Source organism: Cydia splendana, chromosome 1 (genome assembly GCF_910591565.1).
Source record: "Cydia splendana chromosome 1, ilCydSple1.2, whole genome shotgun sequence".
In the NCBI taxonomy this organism is placed as follows: Eukaryota; Metazoa; Arthropoda; class Insecta; order Lepidoptera; family Tortricidae; genus Cydia; species Cydia splendana.
In genome coordinates this window covers 19,079,128-19,089,503 of record NC_085960.1, presented here as the reverse complement: position 1 = coordinate 19,089,503, position 10,376 = coordinate 19,079,128, and the positions used below count along the sequence as shown (strand labels likewise).

Sequence of the window (10,376 nt, the reverse complement as noted above, 5' to 3'; positions counted from 1 at the left end):
GAGAGTGAGAAGTCACTTTTGCTATAAGAGATTTTAAAATATGAAGACTATGCGAGCGTTGAATGAACCGAATAAAATCACACACACGAGAAATGCAGATTACTGCCGAATGTGACACTGACCTGCCTTCCCCACGTACCTACGTACCTATACTGCTGTCCAGCTTTTACAGGAGTAGTTGGACAACTTGATCAATATAAATTGGTCTTATTTGTTAAAAGTATCCACACATTAAAATTTACTGCTGTTATAATTTAGCCTCGTTTGCACCATTCAAAACCTAATGGTGAAGTCGTGGTAGTCGAGGCGGGCCAGCTGCTGACTGTTTGTAAGGTCGCACTTCTGTATTTTGCAGCCGGGCGAGCCCACGGTGCTCAGCCATTCGATCCTGGAACAAAATTAAATGTCCTCTTAAATATACCTACTTCCGAATGGCTTGCGTGCAATCCGCGAAACGCTCGCGTACTTTAGGGTGGTATTCCACCTGTCCAATTTATTTGTCCAATGTCAATGCGTCTCACTCTCTCATTAAAGCAAAATGTGAGACGCAATACACATTGGACAAAGAAATTGGATGGAATACCACCCTTAGTTAAGTTTAGTTGCCGACCAGTCTTAATCTTAACAGATGAAAAAGTGGTTAACATCTTTATGGCCCCTATACGTTCATACAGTGATCCTTGCAACTTTCAGAAAGCTCGTGACAAATGAATAAACATAATTTTATTCTTGGTTGTGGCTATCACTACCTACACCTTATTTATTTATTTATTGATCAAATAAGTAACACAGCATTACAGTATAAAACCAAGGCACTGTGAAACTACAAAGTAAAAGAAAAGACAAAGAAAGACTTAACAAAGTCCCCCGCGGCGTCTGTCTATTTGTAGGTATGTATGTTCGCGATAGGTAAACTCAAAAACTACTGAACGGATTTTCATGCGGTTTTCACCTATTAATAGAGTGATTCTTGAGGAAGGATTAGATGTATTTATTATTTATTAAGATTTTGTGTAACCCGTGCGAATTAGCCGGGGCGGGTCGCTCGTTTATTACAAAACGATTAGATACTTACGGTTTTATTTTGATGTCTGAGACAAACTATCAGTTACCTACATTTTATCATTTTGATGACTTTTGAATGCCACAATAAACTATTGCCTCATAGGCGGTTAATGTGTTATGGTTGTTACCTATTGAAGTACAGTCAGCCAAGAAAGTGGTTTACCACTTTTCGGCTCTATCATCTGATTGATAGAGTCGAAAAGTGGTAGACCACTTTCTTGGCTGACCGTACCTAATATTCGTATTCTGTCAAAGACAAACTAGAGATCTACTATGTACATCATCGTAATTGCGATTATTTACAGTAATGATTTAAAGCAGTCTACTAAATTCGCATTTCCTTACAACCAGCGATAATAATAAATAGTTTATAATGTTCAGTAGTATGAATTTTTCAACTTCTATTGCTTAGGACTACTTATTAATTTGGTTTGATTGTGGTATAATTTTAATTAAGTAAGTAAGTACTTTAATTAAAAATAATTAATGACCGAATTTTAAAATAAGCCACTTATAATTAATTATATTTGGCACGAGCTGCGTCTAATTATGCTTGTTTAGGAACATGACTGCGACGTGTTAAAAATGTTAATTTTGCAACTACAGTGCATTGGACCGAATCCAAAAAACCGGCCAAGAGAGAATCGGACTCGCGCACCGAGGGTTTACGAGTGACAACTGAAGTTCCCTAAAGCCCAAATTCAAGTAGCAGTAAAATTCGTATAAGTACATATGTTTCAAATTATGTTGAGTACCTACATATAATATAGAAAGAACATTAGTGTATCAAAGCTCCAAAATAAATGTAACGAGTACAATCATAAGGCTCGTTAAGAATCAACCTTAAAAACTGGACCATAGTTGTACTTAAAGGCTATAGTTAACTGGTTTTACGGTTCTTAAACTAAGAACGTAGGTAGTATCTACCTAGTAAAGAAAAACTAAGTAGAATGAGGAAGGTCCAACTTAAAACTACCGTTGTTAAGTCATTAACTACACATAAATTTATTATAAACGAAATATAAAATTAAACAGTTTTTGGACTTACTAGCCTATAATTGATGATTCTAGGTTATTGGTAATTAATTATTAGATATTTAAATTACCCATTCAAATAATAACCCATTTCCCTATACCTGCTCTACTGCTCTACATGTTGCTTTAAACTTTGTTAAGTACCGTAAAACCATCCGACTATATTTCAAAATCTCAAAACTAAATAGAATATCTATTCGATTAGGTGTGACTAAATATTAGTTGAAATAATGCAGTCCGGAGGCAAAAACATAATATAAAAATGGTTTTGCTCCGGATCACATGAACTAATTTCTTCACAACCGAGTTGTACATCCGAGAGTGTATTAACTTAAACATTATTTTTTCTCCTCAGCAGCTCGATCAAGGGTACCTTGCTTCTTAAAAACAGTGAGCAAAATGCGATTTTGCTCACTGAGTGAGACAAAATGACATTCAAGTGACCTTTATAGTCAAATGTCATTTCAACATGCAGGGTCTAATACAAGTTCGAAATACTTGGGTTCTACTATCTCTGTCCCTTTCACACTGTTAGCAAAAAGAAATAGTAAAAAAAAAAGTTCAAACGACATTCAACGGTATATTGACGGTTTATAATAGACCCCCGAAAAACGTCAGAACGCATCGTTCCAAACCACGAACGGGTATGATTTCTTAATAATTAATTAATAAAAATAAAGTTTAAGATTTGATAAAAACTGATAAAAAGACAATATTTTAGGTATTTTATTGTACAATTAAAATAATGAACTCAAAAAATACACAATTAATTTTGCTTGATAATTCAAGCAAAATTAATTATTCTACTTTTAAGACTTTCTACTATAGTTGAGAAATTGTACGTATCCGCAATTCGGACCGTATCTTACGAAGTTTTTTTTTACAAAAATAAGTTGCCTATTGAAGTGTCAGTTGATGTTCGTTATTTCCATATTATTTTACTGAAATTTATTATAACGTTTTGTTTTTGTGTTCGATTGCGGTAATTAAACTTAATTGTTAGTATATCTTAAGAAAACATGAGTGCATAGATATTAAGTGACGAAGAAGGATTACATTTTTCAAGTTGTCTAATAGGTATGTTCTCACTGCTCAGGTGAAAAATTTTGTGTACTACACGAGATCAAAGTTATTTACATCTCGTGCGCTTTTGAGTCCTTTACTACGCTCAAGATTCTAAATTAGATTCACGAGCGTAGCGAGTATTATAGTACCTGTCGCTTGCACGGGACTCAAAATCAGCACTCGAAGAAATATCAAACTTTGGTCTCTTGTTGTACAAATAACTATTCCTCACCTATACTTACTCCAAACTACTGTACCGAGACTTACTTCTTACTTAGTATATTACTTTCAAAGCTATTCGCGAGAAGAGACAATGCTCCTCTAGTTGAATGTAAGATCTTGGATCGACTCTATCTAAGTGAGTATGTTTGTTTTTTACTGTGCAACAAATAAATACAACAAACAGAAAAACCTCTGGAGATACTGACATTTGATCCATTAGGGGCTTAACCCCCTGTATTTTGCCCACGATGGTGCCTTGTTTCGAGTTCTTCACCCATCCTACGATGCCGATGGTCTCCGCTATTTCTTTACAGTATTTTGTGAAATAACAACCTGAAATTATGAAACAAATTTAAATAAAGGGCTCCACTCACCTTGCAACAGATCTCAAGCGATGTTTGATACATATAAGTACTTATTGCGGCATCGATTGAGAATTTGTTGCACCTACGTAGTCTGCAATGTATCGAAAATCGCAAGCGATTTCTTGCAAGATCTGTGGAGCTCTTAAACAAACCATTTATAATAAATATACATAATAATGTAACCTATTAAGCTCTAACGTAGAATAGGTACCCATAAATAATAATATATATAGGTAATAGGTATACCTAAGCAATTTTCAGGTAGGTATGCCGGAAGATTCTAGAGGTTTCATAGGTATAGCGAAATGTAAACTCCGTTATCTTAAACCTAGACAAACTCCATTAAACATTGTATTGTGAAGTATTTAATCTATGCTATTATTACAACTGTAGATGCAGATTATGTCGACGACCGGTGAAAACTAGAGACGATGAAATTCACAGTAAGTAGCTCGCAGATGTTACAAATGCAGATGCAAATGTTACAATGTAAATGTACTTATTTAAATCCTAACCCCTGTCAATAGCAAAGTACATAATATACGACATAATGTAGGTACTTAATAAAAAATTAAGCTTCGTAGAATGAGCTATGTGAGGTAAAGAAGCGACAGTTTCCAGAGAGATTTTTGTACATGAGTGATTCTCAAAATAGTGGCATCTACAGGTTAAACTTAACAAAAAAAAAATTCAGTTTTAAGAATGAAAAATATTTTTTAATACTTCAAGTAACCCAAATTTCAAAAAGGGAACGAAATTATGGCGAGTTGAAGTTTTGAGATACAGGTTAAAGTTACACTACACGGGTTAGGAGGGAAATGTAGCAGAATAAAGTGAGTTAATATAAAATAATATATAATCAAATTGCTATCAATTAGACTCTATAGTCTAAAATCACGTCTTGCATTTCCTGTGTGAACATCCAGACGGCTAGCACGAGCTGACGTTATTATGCTAGTGAAAGCGGACATTTATGTATAGACTGAAAGGTCTATACATACATGTCCGTCCGTCTATATGTATCGAGTCAGAAGTCACAATAACCTGTCAAGATTTACATTAACCTGTACATTGATCACAGGTTAAAGTTAAGCAGGTTACAGTGTAAAATACATTCTTTTATATTTTATCTCTTAAACGGATAATAATACGAATGTCTCACTTTTGACATTGGAAATGTCTTTTCGTTCGCTCCAGTATACGGTCCGATTTCACGAAAAAGTGCGATCCCCTTATATCTCGGAAAGTTGTGAAGATATGATATTAAAAAATAGGCTCAAAAGACGCATAATCACGAGAGCTGTAAGGTGCAAAAATAATTATTCGAGAAAGTCAAAAACAAAATAAGTTATGGTCGAAATAGTGAAAATAAAATTCAATTATTTCCGAATTTTTGATTTTGGTGCTCGATAATTTGGAAACGAAGAATGATATCAAAAATTTGAGAAAAACGGCTCTGGACAATTTAGTCAGCTACAATTTGAGCCTAAAACAAAGACGATCGGGTTAAGGGTTTGCCCTGTAGCCTAACCTTAAAATAGTCAAAAAGTCAGAACGACATTTTTCACAGGACATTTATGACTTCATGTTTCGCAGAGTTCGTTATCGGTGTTTGTTATGAATTATCGGGATTATGACGGCAGAATAACACTTGCACTGCGTGGGCTTTCAAAATCGCTGCAGATTTTTCTTGGTCTAATTCTATCTAGGGAGTGGGAGAGGGAGAGGGAGAGGGAGAGGGAGAGGGAGAGGGAGAGGGAGAGGGAGAGGGAGAGGGAGAGGGAGAGGGAGAGGGAGAGGGAGAGGGAGAGGGAGAGGGAGAGGGAGAGGGAGAGGGAGAGGGAGAGGGAGAGGGAGAGGGAGAGGGAGAGGGAGAGGGAGAGGGAGAGGGAGAGGGAGAGGGAGAGGGAGAGGGAGAGGGAGAGGGAGAGGGAGAGGGAGAGGGAGAGGGAGAGGGAGAGGGAGAGGGAGAGGGAGAGGGAGAGGGAGAGGGAGAGGGAGAGGGAGAGGGAGAGGGAGAGGGAGAGGGAGAGGGAGAGGGAGAGGGAGAGGGAGAGGGAGAGGGAGAGGGAGAGGGAGAGGGAGAGGGAGAGGGAGAGGGAGAGGGAGAGGGAGAGGGAGAGGGAGAGGGAGAGGGAGAGGGAGAGGGAGAGGGAGAGGGAGAGGGAGAGGGAGAGGGAGAGGGAGAGGGAGAGGGAGAGGGAGAGGGAGAGGGAGAGGGAGAGGGAGAGGGAGAGGGAGAGGGAGAGGGAGAGGGAGAGGGAGAGGGAGAGGGAGAGGGAGAGGGAGAGGGAGAGGGAGAGGGAGAGGGAGAGGGAGAGGGAGAGGGAGAGGGAGAGGGAGAGGGAGAGGGAGAGGGAGAGGGAGAGGGAGAGGGAGAGGGAGAGGGAGAGGGAGAGGGAGAGGGAGAGGGAGAGGGAGAGGGAGAGGGAGAGGGAGAGGGAGAGGGAGAGGGAGAGGGAGAGGGAGAGGGAGAGGGAGAGGGAGAGGGAGAGGGAGAGGGAGAGGGAGAGGGAGAGGGAGAGGGAGAGGGAGAGGGAGAGGGAGAGGGAGAGGGAGAGGGAGAGGGAGAGGGAGAGGGAGAGGGAGAGGGAGAGGGAGAGGGAGAGGGAGAGGGAGAGGGAGAGGGAGAGGGAGAGGGAGAGGGAGAGGGAGAGGGAGAGGGAGAGGGAGAGGGAGAGGGAGAGGGAGAGGGAGAGGGAGAGGGAGAGGGAGAGGGAGAGGGAGAGGGAGAGGGAGAGGGAGAGGGAGAGGGAGAGGGAGAGGGAGAGGGAGAGGGAGGAACACAAAATAAAAACTTATACAGAGAAACATAAAAAAGAAAAAGTGCCAGTTGGAACTCAGGTTTGGTGCAACATAGACAAACGCTGTTATGGTCATCTCTCGTCGCGTCAAACTGCTGTCAAGAAAATTTCATAATTTGCAGCAAATGGGCCGCTGCCGATCACCACTTCTTGAGTTGACTACGGATTTGCCGTGTAATAATTTTCTTGTACTTTGAACATTAATATATCCTGCTTATTAATCGAAAAATGAAATATGTACCTAAGTGTTTACCTATACTTATGCGCCACGGCGACAATTATTCAAACTTGGATACGCGTGTGGAATTTTGCAATTTGTTTGTTCACATGCGTTATGTCCAGGATACTTGCATTGTGTTAGTCTAAGAATAAAATAATTATCATTCAACGTTGTAGTTTTATTTTGTAACTTTTTCCTTATCCAGACTTTCTCGTCGCTCAGCGACAATATTTTTTCGAATTCCGTAGATTCATTGCCAATGTGCTCGATAGTCGTGTGAGGCACGAAATCTGTGAATTTTAGCATAGATGAATATACCTTCATATAAAATTAAAATAATATTATTACATTATGCCCCATACCAATTTCGTAATATGATCGAGAGTCGAGACAAGTTAAAGTTAACATTTTGTTACAAACTCCAGATTCCTGCCTTTAATCACTGGTCTCTCCGAAACTACGACACATGGGTCATAATGGTTCCCTACGGTGGTTAGTTTGATACTTAGATACTTACCTAATATTTTGCCACAGTTATGATCTTATGATCTAAATATAATTTTGTGTGCGTGAGTGAGATGCGATACCGTACGTGGATGTACAGGTTACAGTGAAAATATCCTTGGACAAACTTCGTGCGTGCATATTGTTGTGCAAAAAATCAAAAATTATAAGTATAGAAGACCCGTACAATGTACATTTTAAAATATAGTAATAAAATTATATAGCATGATATTTAATTAACATTCATTGGTGCTTATAAAATCTGAAGAACTAAATCTGGAAGAGCGATGTATTTAGACAAGACAGGTTACAGTGAAAAGTGGCACTCTTAATTTTTTTTCAATATAAGTATTAAATAATAATAAAAATAATGACTTGGCCTCGATAAACATTGTTTTTGTTTATCTATAAACATTTTTGTTTCATATGAAACAGAGCAAATGAGCATACATTCAATTCAAAAACTCGATGACAGGTTAAGAGGCCACTATTTTGAGAATCACTCACGTATAATATTAACCCGCCTGTTGCTATCTCTATTGCACGTGCATAATCATATTGCTGCCAAACTCTCATGAGTGACATTGACAACCGGCATCATGGGCGGGACAACAATAGAATTATGCGCGTACAATAGAGATAGCAACATGCGGGTCAATGCACGAAATTCTATTTGGAAAGCGTCTCTGCTTTACCTGTCTGCACAAAGTTAAACAAAAAGGCTGACTCTGGGATATTCAGTCAACTATTCGTATACTCAACTTTGTGCTTATTGTTCAAAAGGAGTTTAAAGAGGAAACACGTTCTTTGAATGAACCAATTAGAATGTCCCAATCCCAATCGCTGACACCGACCTACATGCGTACGCGCCGAGGCTAATAATACTACTCTGATTAGCCGATCAACCATCGCTTAATAATTAGGTACTTACTGTATACTAGTTATATGAATGTACCTAACTAGCCGAAAATATCGGACCCCACACTTAGATAGTTAATAACACATTCGCTGAAAGAGGTCAAATGCTCGATATATGTAGGCCTCCCTAAAGGGCTCTATTTTAAAGACCTTGCAATAAATCGCAGGCGATCTTCGATACGTGAGTAGATGTAACGAATTCAATTGATCGATCAAATGCCGCAATAAATTGCATACGATTTGTTGAGACGTTTATATGTAAAGCCCTCAGTACCTACTGCCATGGGTACCAGTCGAATGACAAGTTAACCAACCGCTAATTGGCCTTCTCTGCCCATTTTAAGTAGGTACCTACCTATGGGTAAGCATCGAATGCTGTACCTATTGTCTGGTCCGTGGTTGTTGTTCTTTACCTTAAATCCTACTGCAGGTTTCCCCAAAAGTTGGAAAAAATCGCATCAAACAATAAAATTTACGGTGCGCATAAAAAATATATATACTTAGATGCTTATTTATTTAACCCGGGCCGGGACAATACAAAAACTAGATTAGTAACCACCATTTATAATCTGTTAAATGTATGTAGGTACATAACTATTTTGAAGTGTAAAAACTGAAGCAAACGTGAGATGAATAATATCTTACTTATAGGCTCTATATTATAGAGTTATTACTCATTAACTCATTCATTATATACCTACCTACAAGTGTTTTTATAACGATAAGATTATAAACTTTTGTTACAGAGGTGAGGATAATTTGCTAATATCATAAAAATAGGTATATTATCCAATATTTTATTTGCACTTAATATAAATAATACCTATTAGGTACTTAGTTGAAAAGTTTTATTCTTAAATTCAAAAGTAATAAAAAAAACGAGTCCAAAGTAGTTTCAATCTTCAGATCATTTAAAAGGTACACAATTTCGAGTGTCGAGCAGATTGAAACTTTCGCCATTTAAGTACCAAATGATTGCTTCCTACTTTAATAAACTTTATCATTTGACATCTTTTGTTTCAAACCATTTTATTTTTTTATTGACTACTTATGTATAGACCTACAGTTACCTATTACTCGTACTATATACCTCTTGCATCTAACGATGGTCCTTATATGTTTTTTTTTCGGTTCAGTTTTATATGGAGTAGTTGTCGCGTATAATGTTTGTAGATATTTTTCGGAAGAGTTAGGTATTGTGTAGATGTAGGTGGGAAGATTAAGTACTCGTACACCATAGGTAATGTATATTGGAGTTAAACACTCACCTTGAACCTGCCCAAATACTTCAAACTCCGTAGAGTACAACTGACTGGGGTCCTCAGTGCCCATTGTGAAACACACACTTTAAACTTTAAGCAGGTGAAATAACAGCCAGACACCGAATATCAAATATAAAAACTTTAAAATTTCACGTCCGCCCGCCCAAGCCGGGTGAGTGTACGCCGCCCAAGCCGCCCAACGCGCCCAAGTGCCAATGTAACGTCGCTGCCCTGGCTTATCTACTAGAACTATTTATAAGATTGAAGTGCATTATGCAGAATGTGCTCGTAAAAACTTTCCCGTAGGTACGCAATTTAGCTTTCAAATATAACAAAGTTGATTTCACTGACAGACTAGATGAGACGATTATCTACAACTCAAAAGTTCACGGTAAATGTTTATAACCAAATTACCTAAATAGGTTACTGTGGTTTATGTTTTCAAAATTAAGATCCCGTGGGTTCAGGTTCTTCTCACTCTCACTGAGCGTAAGCGTGAGCGAAATGACGGGCGTCTATCAGGGATCGCGGTTATCATGATTGGATTTTGAATTGTTATTTTTGGTAAGTTTTGATAAGTTCGATCAAAAATAAAATTGCGCATTTTTAGAAGCAATTTTCACCCCCCCAGACTCCAGACTCCCGTGAGGTGAGCCGTGGCGAAATAGCCGGGATTACGGAAGAAACATGTTTTTTTTTAATACTACGTCGGTGGCAAACAACCATACCTACGGCCCGCCTGATGGTAAGCGGTCACCGCAGCCTATGGAGCCTGCAATTCCAGAGGTGTCACATGCGCGTTGCCGACCCTAACTGAACACTCCGCATCCTCATTGAGCTGGCAACCTTACTCACCGGCAGGAACACAACACTATGGTTATTATCTAGTTATGGTCTAGTGTTATTTGGCTGCGGT

General features: G+C 38.7%; 1 protein-coding gene across 1 annotated transcript; it reads right to left on the bottom strand.

Annotated features, from left to right (window-relative positions):
* Nucleotides 1–231: 231 nt before the first annotated feature.
* Nucleotides 232–9,575, bottom strand: LOC134799477 (acylphosphatase-2-like). The gene is made up of 3 exons (XM_063771923.1): nucleotides 9,467–9,575; nucleotides 3,594–3,720; nucleotides 232–388 (listed from the first exon to the last, which is right to left on the bottom strand). The coding sequence occupies exons 1-3, from the start codon at nucleotides 9,528–9,530 to the stop codon at nucleotides 274–276; spliced, it is 306 nt and encodes a 101-aa protein (XP_063627993.1). The 5' UTR covers nucleotides 9,531–9,575; the 3' UTR covers nucleotides 232–273.
* Between the last annotated feature and the right edge of the window lie 801 nt (nucleotides 9,576–10,376).

What these genes read in the sequence shown, in the direction of transcription:
- LOC134799477 (XM_063771923.1), bottom strand. Translation starts at nt 9,530, where the DNA reads ATGGGCACTGAGGACCCCAGTCAGTTGTACTCTACGGAGTTTGAAGTA. An exon ending in AGTATTTGGGCAGGTTCAAG is followed by an intron (nt 3,721 to 9,466) that starts GTGAGTGTTTAA and finishes TCATAATTTCAG; the next exon opens with GTTGTTATTTCACAAAATAC. An exon ending in AAGCCCCTAATGGATCAAAT is followed by an intron (nt 389 to 3,593) that starts GTCAGTATCTCC and finishes ATTTTGTTCCAG; the next exon opens with GATCGAATGGCTGAGCACCG.